This window comes from Passer montanus, unplaced genomic scaffold (assembly GCF_014805655.1).
Source record: "Passer montanus isolate IOZ18808 unplaced genomic scaffold, ASM1480565v1 scaffold65, whole genome shotgun sequence".
Classification (NCBI taxonomy): domain Eukaryota; kingdom Metazoa; phylum Chordata; class Aves; order Passeriformes; family Passeridae; genus Passer; species Passer montanus.
Genome location: NW_024371593.1, coordinates 3998863 through 4019513, shown reverse-complemented (window position 1 = coordinate 4019513; position 20651 = coordinate 3998863). Strand labels below are relative to the sequence as shown.

General features: G+C 43.0%; 1 protein-coding gene across 7 annotated transcripts in view; it reads left to right on the top strand.

The window, feature by feature from the left end:
- Positions 1–3832: 3832 nt before the first annotated feature.
- Positions 3833–20651, top strand: part of CPT1A (carnitine palmitoyltransferase 1A) — a 38749-nt gene continuing 21930 nt past the window's right edge. The window contains exons 1-5 of one of the 7 annotated variants that reach the window (XM_039728313.1): positions 3833–3904; positions 16827–16906; positions 17049–17203; positions 18205–18344; positions 18747–18918. In XM_039728313.1, coding sequence (XP_039584247.1) covers positions 17063–17203; positions 18205–18344; positions 18747–18918 — 453 coding nt within the window. In that variant the 5' untranslated portion in view covers positions 3833–3904; positions 16827–16906; positions 17049–17062. Of the gene's footprint in view, positions 3905–3961; positions 4131–4447; positions 4471–5017; positions 5154–16826; positions 16907–17048; positions 17204–18157; positions 18345–18746; positions 18919–19840; positions 19890–20651 lie in introns of those variants that run through there. The other 6 variants (XM_039728315.1, XM_039728316.1, XM_039728314.1 and 3 more) reach the window with 6 other exon arrangements.

Here is a 20651-nt window from a genome sequence, read left to right as displayed (position 1 = left end):
TTTCCTGTGGCACTGCTCTCCAGCCTCTCGTTTCCTAATCTGCACACATAACCAGGGTTGCCCTGGTGCAAAATCTGGCACTTGTGCAGAATCTGGCACTTGCCCTTGTTAGACTTCACATGGTTGGAGATTGATTGACCTCTAATTTGTCAAGGTCTCAGCAGGGCCTCTCTGCCCTCCAGGGAGTTGACCAGGGAGTTCTTCCAATTTGCACAATTATTTGGAGAACAAATAAATTAATACTTTTCCTGCATCACCTCGTGCAAGGTAAATGTGGCCATTTAGTGAGACCACACTCCTGCACATGTGTGCACTGTCAGGGCCTGGAGGATATTTCCTGGACTTTTGGCTGCCAGACCTCTGGGCCTCCTTAGAAAAGGATGCAGGTGTCTGGTTTTTAAATAAGCTGTTGGGAGAATCTGCTCTGCAGGGTCCCAATGGGGCTCCCTGCTTAGCCTGGGAGCAGCTTTCAAGCGCCCAGTCTCATTCTCAGTGCCCTCCTGCAGCTGACCCTCACCTGGCTGTTCTCCACCTGACAGCCTTGGACTTGCCCCGTTGCTGAAGACTCCTCTAATGATCCAGCCAGCCCAGTTTGCTCTCAGAGGACCTGTCCTGCTCATCTTGCTCAGATGCCATGAGAAGATGCCCTTGTCAGGGCAGGTCCTGTCCGGCCTGCTTTGCCCTCACCCTTGGCTGCTGGCACACAAACATGCATACACTTACCTTTATGCAAAGTTACGAAGCTACATTTTCGAGCTGTTCTTCATTTCATTATCTACTACCTTGTGTTGCCACTCAGGATATCAGTGACTGTGGAAAATTGACTTACCTGTGCTTACATTTGAACTATGGACACCTTCATTTTTAAATACCATGGGACATAACATGAAAGAAAAAAAAAACCCAAAAAACAAAAAACAACAAGCAGTCTTGGCCCTGTTTAAAATGAAACCGCAGTGGTGTTTTCACTAGCAAGTAAATTGGAAAAATACCTGCTCAAGAAACTGAGACTACACCCAACAAATTTGTGCTTGGAAGATCTTGAATAATTCAGTTCCAATGAGCAGACTAATTCTGTTACTGATATTAAACTGCTTGACGTAAGCAACTTGAGAATCTGAAGTGGGTTTTTTTTAATAAACCAAAACACAGAAACACAAAATTGCACTGGAGATAGCCACGCTTCCATAACAGATCTGGGTTTAGGGTATAATGCTTTGCCACACCTTAAAAATAGACAAAAGTAAAAATAATGCAAGGTAAGTAGACTGAGTAAGAAAAGCTGTTACAAAGAAGTCATGCTGCATGTACAGAAACCAGAAAGTCTTGAAGGCCTGGGGTAAGATAACCAAATATATTTAAGTCAAGAACTACATAACCTTCGTAGTAAACTGATATTATTTCAGTCTGACAAAACACAGATTATCATGACTTGTCATTGATTACTTTGATTTCTTTGGATTACAAGGATCAGAATTAATTACAATAAGTCTTACAGCACCAAGCACATGCAGTCTGTGCTGATGATATTCATAATTTTTTAGAAAATAAAAATAGGCCGATTAAAGGGTAAAAATTGAGTTAACTTTGCTGAGCAGTGCAAAGTTGCTACAGAAACACAGGCCATGCTGCAGGCATGCAGAAAATTGCAGTTGCAGCTACGGGTGTCAGAATCACCTTGTATCTTATCACCTTCTTAGCTGAAGAAACACAGTTAGCAGAGGAGTTGGAGCATTTCAGCAGTGTGTGCTGCCACAGTAAAAGGTACAAAATGTTCTGATTAGGTCCTTCTTATAGAACTACCAACCTGGCTCCTGTGGGTTAATGGGTGAATACAGCCTGACCTAGATGCCAGTGTCAGGACCAGTGGGAATTACTCGCAGGATTATCTGTGATGTTTACACTTGCCAGCTAAACAGAGCCAAGTCAGGTTTAGCTAAATTGCAATCATCACAGCTTTACGTAAGGCAATAGATTTCATGTCTTCACTAAGGTTATCTGCAGGGGGCCTAATCATGTTAAAGTAAGCACTCTGTCTTGACAGAGCTTCCTAATTCACGACAGTTCACACAATTATTTGGAGAACAAAATAATTAACATCAACATATGTTCTCAGCTGACTGATACTCTCCTGGTTTCATGTGTAGATGAAAACAAGAACTGGAGACTAAGATATGTATACAGGTACTAGTAGAATGAACAGACTTGTTATTTTTTGTTCTTTTATTTTTATACAAATATCTTGATAGCAAAAGGCACCTGCAAGATACAATAAGTAAATAAATGCCTAACAAGACATTTTAGGTTGCCTTTGTGCCTAATGAAAAACACACATGATTTTTCCCACTCAATCACCTTCTTGTAACTGTCCACCTTACATTCCTATCCACTATTCCTATCCTAGCCAGATGTAGATATGAGTGCTGTTGATGACTGTAGCTGATTATTTATTCTTTTGTTTTCTTTCTCCCCCTGCTGATATTAATATATCTAAATGTCTCTACTTTTTCTTCTCCTCCCCTTGCTTTTTCCTAGGCTTTATGCTTCCTTCTGGAAGAATAGCACCTTAAAATTGCATCATTAGGCATACAACACTAGAAGGGAAAATTCTGATCAGAAGTTGGGATTTCTTTTCATTGACACTGCATGATCTTTAGAGTAAGGGAAAGATTTAGTCTGTAGTGTCCATGCTTCTGGATTTGGTCCCATTTGTGTATTTTTAAGCTTTGAGCCACATCCTGGAAATTGCAGCAGGAAGGATTGCATGGCTGGGTGGGTGTGCCCACATGGGAAACATGTAGGAATCCCAGCTCTTAGCAGTTCGAAGGAGAGACTCCATACAGACACCACTGTAGTCAAACAGGCCATGACCTCCTTTTGGGACAGAGCAGGCTTCCAGCTGTTATCATGCCAACATCAAACAAAGCATCTGACAGCCAAGCTCTTGAAAGTGGCAAGTTCATTACAAATTCAAAAACTAGTCATTTTCAAACTGACTGCCATTCTGCCCTGCGACTGGCACCTTTGCATTTTAATTACTTTCGTGATTTTGCATTTTTAAAAGAATGTAGTCACTTTTACTGAGATGCATTGAGGGTACTTTTTTCCCTCCAATCCCACTGGATTGGAGCAGAGTGGGCTGGCTGGTCCTTCCCATGGGGGGCTACCTTGGCTCCGTGCTGGGGCTCCCACACACAAGGGGCCAGGACTGGAAGCTCTTGCTGGCGCTCACCGGGGCTCTGCCCTTGCGCTGCCTTGTAAGGCAGTCAGAACCCAGGCTCCAAAGAGAAAACTCAAATGAAAGACCCTCCAGCCAGGGCTCCCGAGCATAAGAAGCCGGGAGGGAGAGCTGTTGCTGTCCTGCGCCTTCCCCTGGAAGCTCCTTCACACTCCCATCTCAGCTGCTCCAGACCTGACCCCGCTCTTGCCAGAGCCCAGGCAAGCAGCTGCCTGGGGCTCACAGAGGGGCTGGGGGCTCGAAATCTCCGCTTTCCTGGGCAGTTCCTTCACCACCGAGCAGGTGCCCCACGCGCGATCCCCCTCCGAGGAGCACCTCTCCCCCCGCCTCGTTTACAGCCCCGGATCCTCTCCTCGCAGTCCCGGAGCTTCTTTCCCGCGGGCGACTGCGAGGCCACAGGGACCGTGTTTCCCGGCTCCTGTCGCAAGCCCAGCACCGCCACTCCCACGGCCGCACTTCCCCGCGGCTCTGCCCGCCTGCGTCCCGGCTCCCCGCCGTCCGCCCAGGCCAGGCCAGGCCACCGCATCCCTCCCCCGGCACCTCCCCGCCCGTCTCCGCTCCGCCTCCGCGGGGCGTGCAGGGGAGCGGCCGCCGTCCCACCGCCGTTCCCGAGCGGCCGCCGCCGCACTCGGCCCGCTCGCCGCCCGTGGCCGCCGGTCTCTGCAGGTGAGCGGCGCCGGGCTCCGGGCACGGGCGGCCGTGTGCCCGCCGTGCCCGGCTGATTCCCCGCGGGATGAGTTCCCCTCCCCCTCCGGCCGGGACGCTCCCGCGGCGCCGCCGAGCGCCTTCCTTGGGGCTGAGGAAGGGCAGCATCGGGCACGGGCGGACGGGCTCGCTCGGTCCGGTTTTAGCCTAATTGTTGTTTCCATGAGGTCGAGCGCCAAGTTCCGTGGTGCGTGTGCGAGTGCGCCGGGTGCTGCTTCCTAAGCGGGCTCGTCCTTGCTGGAGAAGAGGGTGGAAAAGCAGGGAAGGGTGGTGGGCGCGGTGCTGGCGAGTCCGGGAAAGGCGCGGTGTCCTTGGCATCGCGCTCGCGGTTTGCCCCGGTGTGAGGGACAGTGCCTTGGCGCCGCGGATGGGGGCAGGGGAGCGCTGTGACACAGGTGACACAGGGAGAATTTCCCGGGAGAATCGCTGGATCTGTGCCGGCGCCCAAACAAAGGTGACACGGGTGACCCGCGGCTTCGTGGGTTCGACTGGTAGCCGAGGAAGTGTGCTCGCTGCGTGGCATCGTGGTGGGTTTGCGAGTGCGGAAACGAATTTATTGTGTGTGTGTGTATGAGAGAGAGACTGGTCTATACGTCCCTGTGATTGCAGCCTGTAAAACCTGCAGAAACCGCAGTCACTACAAACTGCTGGAACTACAAACACAGGAAATGTAGTGTCTTGTTCAAGGCGTGACAGGTTTACTGCGTGAGAATGCTAATTAGGCTTCTTGTAAAAAGGTGGACCAGGATTCTCGCAGCATCGCATTTTCTCGCCTCGTATTCTCACAGCTTTGGTCTTTGCTCTATGTTCTCTGGTCTAAAATAGAAAATGGAACTTAAACTATTACTTGGGCTGTGATCCAGTTATCATAGATGTGTACTAGTGCTGATGAAACTGTAACAGGAAGCACCTTTTTTGGGAAGAGAAAAGTGCAAAGCAGGACCAAGACAAACGTCTCATTCTTCCTCTTAACCTGGCAGTCTGTCAGCACTTAGAGGACAATCTGCAGTCTAAAGGAAATTACAGTACAGAAAACGGCTCATTTCCTTTTCACGTGTGGGTAGGGGACTAGCACTGAAAATGGAGATCTGATTCCTTCGTTCTTCTTTCATTATGTTTTCCCGAGTGTCTGACGTGTTCATTTTCCAGATCTCCTAACTCCTTTATGCCTTTTCTGACCATCAGGACTGGATGCCACATAAAACAAATGGTAAGCTAGCAGGTTCTTTTCCTTTTCTGAGCATATCGATATAAACTAATGCCTGCCGGTTTACAATAGCACAGGTGGTGTTGTGCGGATCTTTGTCAGCGCAGGAAATGTGACTTCTCATGGTTACACAGGTATCGGGCTCTGTCACAGCCGTGACTTAGTTCGAAAGTTAAGTTGATCTCTGAGTGCTTTTTAAAATTTTGGGGAGTTTCAGCCCTGACTGAAGAGCCTCTTCCAGGAAGAAATCACTATTCCTTGTTCAAGAAAAGCGTAACCTTGAACTAGTGAGGCTTTTCAGCGCCGAGAACCGGACTGGAAATCGCTCGGCTGCACGATCCGAGCACCCCCTTTTCCCCGCAGCCCGCCGAGAGAGGCGCGCTCGGCTCCTTTCATCGCTCGCGGTCCTTTTCCCTGGGAACTTTTGTTTGGCAGCGCCTTTCCCGGCGCGCGTGGAAAGGCCTGGAGCGCCCGGGGCGGGGCGGCGCGCCGCGACCTTTCACCCACTTCTCGGCGGCCGTCACGTGGGCGCGCGCGGGCAGCGGCGGCGCGCCGGGGCGGGAGCGCGCCGGGGCGGGAGCGCGCGCGCAGCCCGGGGACGGCCCCGGCCCTGTCCCCGATCCCGATCCCGATCCCGGTCCCGTTCCCGGTCCGAGCCGGGAAGCGGCGGGAGGCTGGACCCGGAGCCGCGAGGGGCCTCCCGTGCCCCCCGGGCGGCGGTGAATCCCAAGTCTTCTCTCAAAAGTCTGGGGTGAAAGGCGATTTAAGCAAATGTTTGCACTAAAAAAGACAAACAAATAACACCCCCACCCCCCGGAAAAAATCCACAAATGAAGCCCCAGCAAGTCAACAAAACTAAGCTGTGTAATTTTTTTTTTTCTTAACATTCCAAACCATTGTCTTTGCCCTGCAGCATGCTTGTATTGTAGTCCTGAACTCCGCGTTTGGAAAAACACGATCCAAAGACTGAACCTTCTTTCTTCAAGGGTTAAATATAACGTCAATGTCAATTTCAATATTTTTGCAAATCATTGGAACCGGTTCTTCAGTCTTAGAGCCTCGTGCAAGCTGAAAGATCTCATTGAGGTCTAAAGACCTTATTGAGGTCTTTCACCCTTGTGCAGTAAATGACCATTGAGCTACTGTGAAAGCAATTAACTCCGTTTGCTTTCTCATCATCACACATTGTTGTCCATCTTCCAGCATCTCTTAAGTCCTAAAATGTGACATCTTTTATGTCTGGTGAAAGTCCTGTCACTCCAGAAACATTTGTTGTCATAGGGAAGATAATAATTCTTCTTTACTGCAGGAACACAGAAGCTCATTAAGTTCAGAGAGAGAAGGGTTCAACTTGTATATTCTAAATGCCTGGGTATGTCTTTTATAGCAGTTCAAAAGAAATACCCAGGTCTAGAGCCTAGTTTTTGTGAGGTGGGGGAGGTTTCTGCGTGGTATGATAACTGCACAGTGTTTTAGCAGAGTGTGCTTCTCTCTTAGATCATTCCGGATTTCTAGAAGGTCAGAGGATGTAGCTTGCTGAGATGTGGACAATAGAACATGTATTGCAATAGAGGCTAGAATGATCTAAGAGGCCTAGGAACAATATAGTATGTCCTGTATAAGGAAAAAAAAAAACCTAGAAATAATCCAACAGTTGTAAAAATTTCTGGTTTGATTTTGGAGAATGTTGGTGGTTTGTGTTTGTTGGGGTTTTTGAGGAGGTTGTTTATTTGTTGAAGTGTGCATTTTGGAACTATCTTCTACAGGAGTGTGCTATTGGGAAGAGGAGAGAGATCATATGATCCAGAAACTGCAGGATTAATATTCCTTAGGGTTAGCCTAGTAATTAATTAACAGATTGTTTTCAAATCTCCTCTGCTTTCCCTCTTTCCAGATCAGGTGAGAAGACAACTTACTAACTGCGACTTTTCTCCTTGAAGTGCCTGTGAAAACAGTGTGCACTCTGACAAATCTTGATGGCATCTGTGTTGAGGTGAATGGGAGTTTAAAGCCTGCAGACAAACACTTGGTTAGATGCCTTAAAGTGGATACTGAGCCCAACACTGGAGTCTGGCCCCTGAAATTAACTTGCTTGTCACAGGAGCTGGCAGTCACTGCTGGAGCCCTCAGAAATAACTGAGTGGGGAGCACATGAACTTTCTGTCACTCCACAGTTCCTCAGCATCTTGGACATGTTCAGTGTAAACAGTGCCATTCAGTGTAATGGAAAATAGTGTTTCAGAACCATGGTCTGTGACTATTTTCTCCATTGGCATCAGCTTTTCTGAAATGGTTCCAATCTGATGCAGCCCCTCTGAGCAGTTGAAAGCTGTGTGTGAATCAAAGCTCAGACTCTTTCTCTTGACTTTCTGTTTGAGAGCTGCAGCTACAGCTGAGCGAGTGCCCTTGCTGCAGTGTCTGTTAGGAGCTGGGAACATTGGAAAGAGTCTGCCTTGTGCTGTGTCCTAACTTATTCAGGATCCCAGGGCCAGTGAGCTGCTGGGATAGAAGGCTTGTGTTTAGATCTCAGCCTGCTTTTAAGGAAGACAGATGTGGGGCTATGTTTATGTTGCATTCATTGGCCTCTGTCATTATCTCTTTCCATCCATATAGACCTGTTGCTCCAGTTTACCACCAAGGAAGGGAATAAGAAAATGGGCCCAAGATTCCAAAAGAGATATCTGCGGAGGGCAGTGAATATATTCACCCACAGGTGATCTTGGAAAATCAGGACTGTCTGTGGAGGCACAAGTCACTGAAGCCTTCTTAGCTGTTCTGATTCCAAACTCTCCCCTGTGGGTGAGGTTTGCTGTGGGTCCCAGTGTTGCTGTAGCTGGGTAGATACATGAACTCAGTTCTCTACCTTGGCTTGAGCCACAGCATTTGTTCATCTCTTAGTTGTGAGAAATCCTTAAAGACATTTGCAATTCCAAGAGACCACACCTGTTTCAGGTGTATGGGAGGGTGGGAAGGATTGGGGCCAATGATTAGCAATAATCAAATATGAGGACTTGTCCCAACGTAAGTGTCATGATAACACCTGTCAGGCAAATTTTGTTTTCATCAGTGCTATGTTAATTCAGCATTTAAAGGAGAGTGAGTCTTTGGTTTCTGTTTTATTTGTATGCCATAGTTATTAGGTTCACCTGAGAAGCCTTGAGTAAACTTAATCCTTGTGGCTAATTTTTGCACAGATATGATTTGGCTTCACTCCTCTCATATTTCTCTTAAAGATTTTGTGTCTTATGTAAAATATGATTAGTCATTGTAAGATAGCTGAGTTAATGGTAAGACTTGAAAGCTGCAAGTATCTGTGTCATCCTGTATACTGAAGCATGATGAGACATTATTGAAGGTTAGTAGGCAAAGAAGCAATTTAGAAACAGAAATTCTCAAGCAAATCACTGTGTCTGGTTAATCTTTATAGTAAGTTGAGAAGTGAGCACCTTGTGGAATGTCACATGAGCAAAGTATAAATTCAGTAAACTGCTCTTTTTGAGGCTTGGTATCTTGATACCTTTTTGCATAAGTGCAGTATACAGAAAGGTGCCATTACCTCAGAGAATATCAAAGAAACAGATATGAGAGAGCAAACAGTCTTTTTGTTCATGTGTTTCAGTGTTTCATCTGCATATTTTATACTGTTTACTGAAGATTCTGTAGAACAAGACCTGAATTTCCTTTGAAAGGCATAGAACTCTAGACAAATTTGCTGTTTGTTTAGATTTCTCTTAAACTGAGTGCTTTTTCTATAGCTTTAATTTTGCTCAACTGTGCATCAAAGGAGCACCACATTCACACACATGAGAGCATTTTTGGCATCCTTTTGGCATTCCCTGGTTAGCTGCATTACCTTATCGATCCTCTTGCAGTAGGGCAAAATTTTGGCATTTATGTGAGTGACTGCCTCCCCACCACTATCTGACCCAAGAGTGGATGGGACCTCAAGTTATTGGATATACTTCAGTGCCTGAAGTTATTGTATTTGTAGAAAACCCCATGAAAAACCTCCATATACTTTACTGAAGTGACATCTGTTTTATTATTGATAATACAGTCATTTTTAATTTGGTAGGAGCAGCTCAGGAAATCTACCTGCTGCCTTAAAACTGGCAGACTTTCACTGGGCATGGTAGTGGTGTTTAAAATACCAATATGCATTTGAAAACCTTGTGTAATGGCAGTTTAGTACTTTTCAGTGAAGGCAAAGTTACTGGAGTAACGCTGAAAACTGAGATGAATCGTTTTCTAAAGGGTTCATTCTTCAAAGTCTAACTTCTTTTATCCTCCAAACTACTAGCATATTTTTGTCAGTTGCAGCAAACTTGCTCTTTTCGAATATTTGGCTGCTACTACCCATTTGAATTTCAAGGTATGCTGTTCATTTAAAGCAATTGAAGCACAAGATTCCTTGTTCAGGCCTTAGTACTCTATAAGTTTATTTCTTGCAGCAGATGTCTTACGAAAACTCCTACATTAAATTTCCTAAAGCATCTCTGCAGGTTTGGTAGTTGAAGCCCTTAATCCTCTTACTGGCTCTTCACTGGACTCTCTCCAGCAGTTTCATTTCTCTCATTGGGGAGCCCAGAGTTGCACAGAGTTTTTGAGATGGGCCTCAGCAGCACTGAGAGGAAGGGCAGGGTCAGTTCCCTCAATCTATCTGGTGGCAGCAGTGATCCTAATGCCCCCAGGGTTCTGTCAGCAAGCTCTGCAGCCTGGCTGCAAGGGCACCTTCCTGCCCCTGTGCCACTGCTGAGCTTTGTTTCCAGCCTCCCAGTCCGGAGCGTGGGCTGAGCCCTCCCCACCTGCAGGACTTTGCACTTCTCCTTGGTGAACTTCACAAGGTTTCAGCCTGTCAAGGTCCATCTGGATGGCAGTAGAAACCTTTAATTTATCAGCCACTGCTCCCAGTTTCAATCCCTGTACTTGTAAATCTATCAGCAATTTCAGTTTGGGTATTTTTTTCCCCTGGTGGGTGGGGGTTTTTGTTTGTGGGTTTCTTTTGTTTGTTTTGGTATTTGTTTTATGTTTTGTATCCACTTCTGGGATGATTGTATAGGTCAATTTAACTGTAGCAGGTGGCAAAGTGTGGAAGTAAATGAACAGGCTAGGAATTTATTTGAGGATGTTGGCACTGGCTTTGTTGTGCTTTACCATGTATCATTTCATTGCAAACGCACTGTCTGGGCAAAGTCAGCTGCCATAGTTTCATCTGAATATTTTGTGTAGGTGGTACTGAAGGCTTGGACTGACAGGACCATCAATAACAGAAATGCAAGTGAAACGTGTCATAATGCATGAGGAGATTGGATAAACATCTCAGTGTTTGCAATTCTCTTCATTTTGATTTAATGCCTGGTATGAAATCAACAGATTTGAGCATACAAAGTTCTTTAGTGATCTGTGAAAAACAAAATACATTCATAGTTTTGGCTTTCTGGGAGATGGAAAATGCAAATTTCCAGTAATGGCTTACACAGCTGAGAGAAAATACTTGGTCACTGTGTCAGCACAAACACAGTGCTGCTGTTCAAGTGTTTAAATACTGGCTTTAGTTTCATTAGGTCTGTCCTCAGACTTGTAAAATTCAGTGACCTACCCTGAAGTGTCAAAATATGTTACCACTAAACATACAAAATAAATCTTTTGGGTGTTTGTTTTCTTTTAAAAGCTATAGTAAGCTCACCTCCTGAAGGGAGATCTGATGTGTGGACAGCAAAATATTGGATAAATTTCTTCAATATTTTCAATATTTAAAGAGGTTTCAGGCTTAAAGTCTTTTAGGAGAACTTTTGGGAGTTCCAGAATTATTTTCTAGTTTTCTGTGGCTGCTTTTAACATTCAAACAGTAACTCTTACTGATTTGCATGTTAATAGAAATAGATTCCTTCCCCCTCACTTTTCTGTTTTAAATAAACTAGTTTGGGGTCAGACCAAGACTTTAGGGTACTTGCTTGGTTTTCCAAAACCATTCTTCATTCAAGGTGTCTAGCTTTAAATGGAAATTTTAATAGAGTTTTAAGTATGTTTACTAATTAAAATTGGGTTTAGTGTACTTTCATCTGATTTTTCTCCACTTCTCATCTTGAAAGCTTCCTTAAACAATGTCATTTCAAATAGTTTAGTATCTCACTTTTCTCCTCACCAGCCTCTATTTGAAACTGGAGTGCCAAGCTTATTGTAGTATGTTAGTTTATTGTAAGAACTGAATGAAGAATTCTTCAGGGTCAAGTTTCTGTTGTGGTTCGTTGGATTTTTTGTTTTGTTTTGGGTTGTTGGTTTTTGTTTTTTTGGTTTTTTTTTTTTACTTCTAAGCTTGCCTAGCTTGCCGAGTAGGAACTTGGCAGGAGTCAGAAGACAAAGCCTTTGTCATAAAATGCTTCTCATTGCTTGATCGGTGGTGCCTTGTGTCTGCCTGAAGTTATGAGGGTTTCTGTGTAATTTTGAATTCAGAAATGCCATGATACAGGTAATTCTGATTTCAGAGCTGCCATCATACCTGCTAGGAACACTCTGTGCCTTGGGTGCTGAGGATGTCTGTCTGAGAGCTCTGACAGTATCAGACCTGTGTGTAGTGGTACCTAGCCGTGTTCTCAGAGAAACTGTATGCAGCAGCCATTGCTTTCTGTAGAAAACTGTCAAGTTTTGATTATCCAAGTAGAATAATTGGAGAGAATTGTTTTGCGAGCTTGGTTTGATTACTAACAGTCATGTGCCCTGCATATTAAAGCTAATCTATAAATAGGTGTCAGAGACCTGTGAGGAGAAACTCAAACTAAATTATCAATGTGCCTTGAAAGTGAGAGTCATAGAATTAAGTCTTTCATCAAAGCTGTTTGGGATCAAGGTAATGTGTGTGTTTTTGTTAGATGTGTAGAATCCTGACAAGGAGAAAGGACAGGGGGTTTTCTATTCAAGAGAAAGAGGAAATGGGGAAAAAAGTGAATTGCATGAGCCAGGCAATGTATAGGAAGCAAGTGACATACTCTTAAAGCCTAGGATTTGCATTTGTTGTGAGGTATGGGTGTGACTTTATTATTTTTAGCACTAGCACTTTATCCATGCAAAGTGTATGAAATCCACAGAAAGATAAAGATTCATACTCAGTAGCATTTACAGGAGTAACTACTTCAAGAATTAATACCTTGTTTTGTGCAGTGTGCTGTAATGCAGTCAGCTTTTGTATCATGGCTTGCTGCTACTTTAAAATGCACATGGCAGTCCTTTCACTGCTTCAGAGAGACATTGCCAGCCACTGGCAACTTCTTGCATGCCTGACTTAAATAGAAGCATCCTGCATGTAGGACCTCTCTTAGCCTCAGATTTTCCAGAGCTGAAGCCTTATCTCCTTCTGTGATTGTAGGAACACATAAGCCCCAGCACTGACTGCTCAGTGTCTGCAACCTGAAGTCATAAGGTCTGCGAGTATAGTCATACATAAGTCATAAACCTCAGTCTTTGTGGTGTAAATGTCCTGAAACTGCAAAACTAACAGCATGAGGATGCTTTTTGCATAGTAGATGTAGCTGCATAGTTTTGCAGACCGTCAGCACATAGGCTTTCTGGTGTGTAATGTGTTTTCTTGACTTAAAAGCGACAGCCAGCCTGGCAGTGGTTGTTTATAACAATGAGGAAAAAATTGTGCTTAGTTTAGTTTGGCTCCAGCAGAGCTATGAAAAAGGAAGAGGAGAAACATCTGCAACTGTTACAGCATGTTTGAATTTAAATAAAACCAGATAAGAGCAAGGGGCAGGCAGCTTTCTTCTTTAAATAAAAGGAAAAAGACTCACAGAGAATAAATAAAACAAATTTTAAGGGGCAAGCGTGTGTTTTTTTAAGGTGCATTAGTATTATAAGGGAACACTGAAAGGAATGAAAATAGCCATTTCAGAGGAGTTGTAGAAGTTATTGTGCTGAGGTTTTGTGGGTTTTTCCTCACAGAGAATAAATAAAACAAATTTTAAGGGGCAAGCGTGTGTTTTTTTTAAGGTGCATTAGTATTATAAGAGAACACTGAAAGGAATGAAAATACCCATTTCAGAGGAGTTGTAGAAGTTATTGCGCTGAGGTTTTGTGGGTTTTTTCCCCCCCTTTGAGTAAGACTCTGCCCAGCTGCTGGCAAAGCCAGAAGCTGTTGTGGATGGCTCTCTGTTGGGAAGGGGCTCAGTTAGTGTATGCTGAGCAGAAATCCGCTGCAGACCTTAGTGCCCGCAGTTGAAGAGGCTGCTGCCGCTGCCGGGGTGATTCATTGATGTGGGGGAACAGCGGCAAGTCGAGTTTAAAGGTCCAAGGCTCCGCCCGCGCCCTTTCCCCTACTTTGCTGGCGGGCACGTGGCCGCGCAGGAATGCGGCGAGGGGAAGCGCGCCGGGCTCGGCATGGAGTCGGCCTTGGAGGAGGAAAACAAGTGCTCGGGGAGGCGGGCTGAGGGAAGCCTTTGGTGTGCCGCCATCATAATTCAGGGCAGTTTTAAAGGCTTATGGTTTTTAGAGGGAATATGAAAGGAAACAAGCTGCTTTATTGTCTCGCGTCTTAACGTCAAGTAATAAATACAGTCCTAGAACTGCGCTGTATTTGTTTTCAGGGCTCGTTTGCTTTAGTCAGGATTAATTCTTGTTGGATTAATTTTTTATTTTTTTTCATTTGGGAATAAGGAATATTTTCCTTAATGAAGCTTATTTGTTTTTATGAGAATGCTAAATTTGAATTCATTAAAATGTCAGGTTGACTGTTAATGCTTGACGCGATTTAGAATATTTTTCTGCCTTGGGCAGTAAAAAAAGCATGTGCTTAAAAACGAAAGGGTTCCTGAAATTCTTTCCATTCATCAACAAAGAGAGGGTTAATTACAAATTTCCAGGCTGAGAAGTCACAGGGGAGTTGAAGGGTAAGGGAAACTAGCTGATCTTGTACTTCAGGCACTGGCATTCCAGAATACAAAATTCCATGAGTGAACCGAGCAGAACCTGTTGGCCCTTCTTGAGACAAATCCAGGTGCCTGATTCTCTCTATGCAACTATGGTTGAGTTCTTTGTATGTGTTTGTTGGGGTTTTATCATCCCACCCTTAATAGTGCCACTAAACATATGATAAATTCTTAACTTGGAAAGCTTTTGCAAGCCCTGTTGAGTTCAGGTTATACCCTGTACCACTGCTGCCTCTCCCTGCTTTATTGCTGTCTTGTCAGCTGGTGATGACCAATTTAAATGAATGAGTGGACAGCTGACTTTGACTTCCTCATACTTGCCTGCAGCAGAGCCCATGTAAGTAGTTGTTAGTGACAGAGTCATTAAGTACTGCAAATTGCAGTTGTTCCTCCGGCACACAGGGCTTGTGTTAAAGCTTTTGAAACTGGTGTTCAAAGCTGGTTTGTGTGCTTCTGATTTGCTCTTCTTTGTTATTCTAATTAGACACTACACACAGATAAATCAATTGCATACTATCTGTAGGATACTGTGAGCTTTAGGTGCCTTGATTCACCCGGCTTCTAAAACCCAGCTTCTACAACCGAGCAGTGGCTGGTGGATGTGCGAGATCTGTGAATTACCATTAGGCACTGTAGCAGTAGTTGTATTGCAGAGGTGGATCACTGTGGGCTGGTCCGGGAGCAGGCACGTTAAATACTGCAAAGAATCCATGCCTGTTGGTCAGCAGCCTTCATAGATGATGTGCACTTACCTCATTCATCTCTGCCCAGTATTCCTTCTCTTTCTATATCGTGTATTTTTTCCTAAGCCTACAGTTATTGCTGCATTCCAAGTGCCTGGTTGTCTGCTTGTACACCTTGGCACCCATTCTTTGTGTTTCAGATGACTTTGATTAAGTAGAGTATTTACAGATTAGAGGAGCAGCACTGTGGTCATAATGAGCTGCTTTTGAAACGCCCGCCTAGTCCTCCCGTGGTGTTCAACGATGAGAGTCTTCCAGAATTTAATTACTAGCTTCAGGTTTGCAAACAAAATGTGAATTTTAGCTTTCAGGATTTAAAAAGGGTAAAGTAGCTGTACCTTTTTTTGATTCTGCTTACATAGAAATACCAGTGCAACCTTAAAACACTTGGTATTGATAATGTGTTTGGTACCAATCTTAATCTAAAACTTGCCCTTGAATCCTGACCTACAGATGGGGCAATAAATTCCACTACTGTTTAGTAATACTTGTAGGAGGATATTGTTTTTGGGGCTATGCATGAAAGTTTTGTAAGAGACTGACTTTGGAATCATGATGGTCTCCTCAGGAATACACAGTTTAGACCATTTCAATGTTATACATAGATTCTCTCTGCAAAAATCTACTTTCTAATTGTAAGTGCTCAAAAAGCATTTGTCTGAATCAACAGTTAGTAGGAGTGACTTCCAGGGTGTTTATGTATAAATGATGGTTACAAAAACTGGGAAAAGCTATGGAATTACCCACAGGTTTAACAAGGACAAGTGCCAGATTCTGCATTTGTGTTGGGGCAGCCCTGGTTGCGTGTACAGACTGGGGAATGAGAGGCTGGAGAGCAGTGCTGCAGAAGGGGACCTGAGGGTCCTGTTTATGGGTAGCTGGATCTGACTCAGCATTGTCCTGGCAGCCAGGAGGGCCAACCCTGTCCTGGGGACATCAGGGACAGCCAGTCAAGGGAGGGGATTGTCCCACTCTGCTCTGCACTGGGGCAGCCTCACCTCGAGTGCTGGGGGCAGTTCTGGGTGCCACAATATGATAAAATACATAAAGCTCTTAGGGTCCAGAGGAGCTGTGAGGATGGTGAAAGGTCTAGAGGAGAGAGAGGGTACAAGGAGCAGCTGAGGTCACTTGCTCTGCTGAGCCTGGAGGAGAGGGGACTGAGGGAAATCCTCATTGCAGTCACAACTTCCTTGTGAGGGAAGGAGGAGAAGCAGGTTCAGCTCTCTTCTCTCTGGTGACCAGTGACAGACACGAGGGAGCGGCCTGAAGCCCTGTTGGGGAAGTTTAGGTTAGATATTTGGAAAAGGTTTTTCACCAGAGGATGATTGAGCACTAGAAGAGAGTCCCAAAGGTTGCAGCCCCAGACCTGACAGAATTCAAGACGTGTTTGCACATCACTCTCAGGCACACGGTGGGATTCTTGGGGCTACATTGGGTTTACATTTCTGTTTTGACTTCCAGTGGTTTTGGTTTGAGTCTTTTGTGGCTGCTCAGTACAATTGTCTTCTGTCTGTATTGGCATGGTTGTTGATATTTGTTTGGGCAGTTAAGCTGAGCTGCAATTTCATGAAATCATAGTTTCAGCTTTCTTTGGGGAGGTAATTTTTCTGACAGTTGTGATTTGGTTTCCTGAACAAAAATAGTTTTGATTTTTGCAGTTATTTGCCAGTCACAGCACAAAGCCACAGGGACTGTAGTCTCTAATGGCTTTGAGTAATCATCTTGAAATTAGGATATGAAAAAAATTTTGGGAGAAGATATGACCAGAAGCAGCTTTGTTTCTCTAGCTGAGGTGAAAACTTTAGACAACTTTTGTTTCAAATAAAACATTTTCTGAATGTTCTTTGAAATGTAAGATGCTCTGTACCTGTGGTATGCTTTTTCTGTATGTTTTGGCTTTCACTTTCTGTTCTGCTCTGATTTTTTTATGTATTGCGTGTATAGGTGATACGTGTCTGTGATGCTGCCAAAATGCCCGAGTTACACAAATGTTTTGTTTCCATTTGCAGCTGCTTTGGTTCAAAAAGGTGCCTTAAATTAACCTTCAGGACACTCAGACTGAAGTGCAAGCAGAACCTGTAAGGAAAAGGCAAGTAATTATATGTAAATTCTTTCATACTTGGAAATCTTTGCCAAAATCATGGTGTAGAAAATATCTTGCTGGAAATGGACTAGGTCCTAGTTCCTCTGAACAAGGAGGCAATAGTGTTTGTAACTTTGTTTTTTGACAGAACTCTCTCTGAAAATGGCGGAAGCTCACCAGGCAGTAGCTTTTCAGTTTACAGTAACTCCAGATGGGATTGACCTGCGTATGAGCCATGAGGCACTCAAACAGATTTACCTGTCTGGGGTCTATTCATGGAAGAAGAAGTTCATCAGATTCAAGGTATGCTAAACTAGTCCAGTCCATCAAACTTACGAGTTATTTAATGTTTCATTAATTTATTGGAGTTTTTTTAGGGAAAACTGACTTTTTTTTCCTTTATGGTAAATAGAGTTCTTCATTGTGAAAGACTTAGGGGGTTTTATTTAAGACAAGGGGTGCTGAGGAAGGTGGCATAAGGTGATACTGTAAAGACTGAAAGGGTACTTTTTTTTTTATTTATTTATTCTATGGAAGCAAGATGAAGCATATGTAGAAATTAACTGACTTCATTCTTCCTAATGCACCACGTAATAATGTAATATTTTAGCAGAAGTCAAAAGTACAATTAGTTGTGATCTTTAATGTCATATGTCTTAGAGGTACAAGGCTACACTCTTTATTATAGCTAAATAGTATTGTATCTGATGAGGTATTTGATAAAGATTGTTTTGTTCATGGGATTGTAATTGTAAATACCTCTTTCATTAGTAGCAATGTACATAAACTAGAGGTTTTCTTCAACATCTCTTTCAAAACTATAAACGTATTAACAGAAATCTTATTAAAATTTTCTTATAAAGCCATGAGAAGAACTGTTTAAATTGTACAAAAAAGTTAATTCTGGTTCTCAGTGTCTTGTTCAGTAGGATATTTTTGCCATGTATTCATGTAGAAGGGTCTAACTCTGTGTAAATTGAAATTATCGAAGTGTCGTTTGTTTTAGAGTTGTTAGTTAGTTTCAGTACTTTTAGAAAGACTTGCAGCAGGATCAGTGGTGTCTACAGGAGAATGTAAAAGTTCCTTTCATTGTTGATTTCATTGTTACAATTTTCTGTAGTAATCAAACATAAGTAAATCCATTCCCTATTGCTGAGATAATCTCATGTAAGAAAATGTTGCGTAATCTTAACTACTTGTTTCTAACTAAATGACTTAAATGTGTTGATTTTTGTTTCTTTCCATGGTTATATGAAGTCAGTCACTTTGGTATGAAAAAATTATGTGAAGGCTTTTCTTTCCAGAATGGAATTATCACCGGTGTTTACCCTGCTAGCCCATCTAGCTGGCTTATTGTAGTTGTGGGTGTGATGTCAACCATGTATGCTAAAATTGATCCTTCCTTAGGGATAATAGCCAAGATCAACCGAACACTTGATACAACGTAAGTAGACTGAAATGTTAATGTTTCTCTAAAGGGAAATCAGTTTTATTTGCAGCTGCTCTTAAAGCTATTTCTGTTAAAATGTATCCATTTTGGAATGGTACATTTGTGACACCGTAAACCAAATAAACAACTGTATTATGAGGATATGAAATAGGGAGGTTGTACAAGTGTTGCTGCATATTTCTGGGTATTTGGGAGGCACATTTGGGAACTTTTGTGGCCTTTGATGTTGCTGCATGAAAAGCTCTTTGGAAAGGAATTTATGAAAGCAGGGTGAGCAGGCATAAATCTTGTGTAAGGTCTGTCCGTACTGCTATTATATTTTTGTTTGTAATACCAGCTTCTCTTTGGAACTTAAATAGACACTAACTGGCATATGCTGGTTTTTGTTTTAAATAGTGGCTATATGTCAAACCAAACACAGAACATTGTGAGTGGAGTACTTTTTGGCACAGGGCTTTGGGTTGCCCTTATCGTCACAATGCGCTACTCCCTGAAAATGCTGCTCTCCTACCATGGCTGGATGTTCTCTGAACATGGCAAGCTTAGTGCTGGCACCAAGTTTTGGATGGTAAGGATATGTTGGCTTCATTTCATCTTAACTTCTAACTGATCAGTATTCAAAGCCTTAAAAGAAAATTCTGCAGTTTTATTTCTTTATTGTGTTTTTTGTGTCATGGGACAGGAGGCTGTCAGGTAGCTATTTCTACTGTCACCTTTCTAATGCTGTAGTGAAACTATTCATCGTGGCCTTCTAGAAGGAAGAGTAAACACTTCAAGAGTAACTTCTAAATTGTCCAACACCTTGGGCCTGTGTGACTCAATACCTGCTTTTTCTGTATGTGAAAGTACAGTTAAAGGTCTTTGTCTGCAGCACCAAAGAATCTTGTCCTCACAGAAAGTGCTCCCCTAATTCTTCGTTGTAATCCTTGTTAGGATTCCTTTGATAGAGTCATCCATTATAAAATTATAAATAATCATCCATTATAAAATTATTCTTCTGCTTGAAGAAAATATTGCTGAGTGTTCTTTGAACCGATTTATTGGCGTGCCTCCAGAATAAGTTGGGGAAGAAGCATAGGTGTAGGCAGTGTGTTATGCAGTTTTCAGATAAGGATAAGAAGGTGAGAGTGGTATGTCTCCTGTGGATTGTTGTGGTACTTTGGAAAAGGATCCTTAAAGGATTTGATAGGTATAAAGTGAGGAAATGTAAATGTCGGTGCTGCAAGAGATGAAGTGAGGTTTTGCTGCTTGGACTCAGTTCTTTCATCTCACTTTTGCCTGTATTGTGGTAGAAATAGCTTAGTTTCTATACTGTGATAAATTAGTCTGTGTGGCCTCAAAACTTAACAGATGTGTGTCAGACTAAGCACAGGTCATGATTTACATTGGGAGCTATTCAAGGACAGGTATGCAGAATGGTGTACACTAGAATAGAGTTTAATGTTTGTCTGGTACAAGTGAAATTTCTAATTGATGGTTTCTCCTGGAAGCAGTAGCAGCCTCATGACCCAAACTGGTACAGTCCAGAGGCTCTGAATGGTAAGGCTTTCTGTCAATTGCTTGGAGCTGTAGCTGCCTTGGTTTTCAGCATGTCCTACCAGATAGATTCTTCAAAGCCCTTAATATTGCCTTATCAACTTTAAATCAGTATGAACTGTAATGCTACTTACCATGCTTTGGTGCATATTGTATTTATCAGTTTTTTCTACCATATATGTTGCATATGTATTTTGTTGTGTATTGTATGTGTTTTAAAAGTACAGAACACTGAAGGTGAACAGTGTCTCATCTATAAAGGTCTATTTAACTAGACCAAGCAAGACTAGTGAAACAGCTCCAACTACCCTAACTTTCTAGATTTTTATAATACTGTTTTCTCTTCAAATGATCATGCAGATCAAAAACCTGAGCTCTAATTTCGGTCACAGTGCAAAGTGATTTTTCAGACTGGTTGGAAGTCTGGTGGCACTTTTAATCAGCATATTTCACCTTGTAAAATCAAATATCCTGTATGAGTGTTAGGGGAAAATCCAAATATTCGTTGCCATTTAAAAAAATAAATTAAAAATATTTTATGTGAAGAGATGCAACATATGTTAGAATGATATTATTTGCTGTGTCTGCATATGAAGTCAGTGATGTAATGCAATGTGTGTATCTGTCACAGCACTTTATTGGTCTCAAGCTATTAAGAATTCTCTATTACAAGTTTTCTTTAGAGATAAGTACTGTGAAATGTGTTTGCTGGTTTTTGTCAGTTGAGCAGGTACTCTCTTAAAATAATTTTAGCCTTTTCTGGCT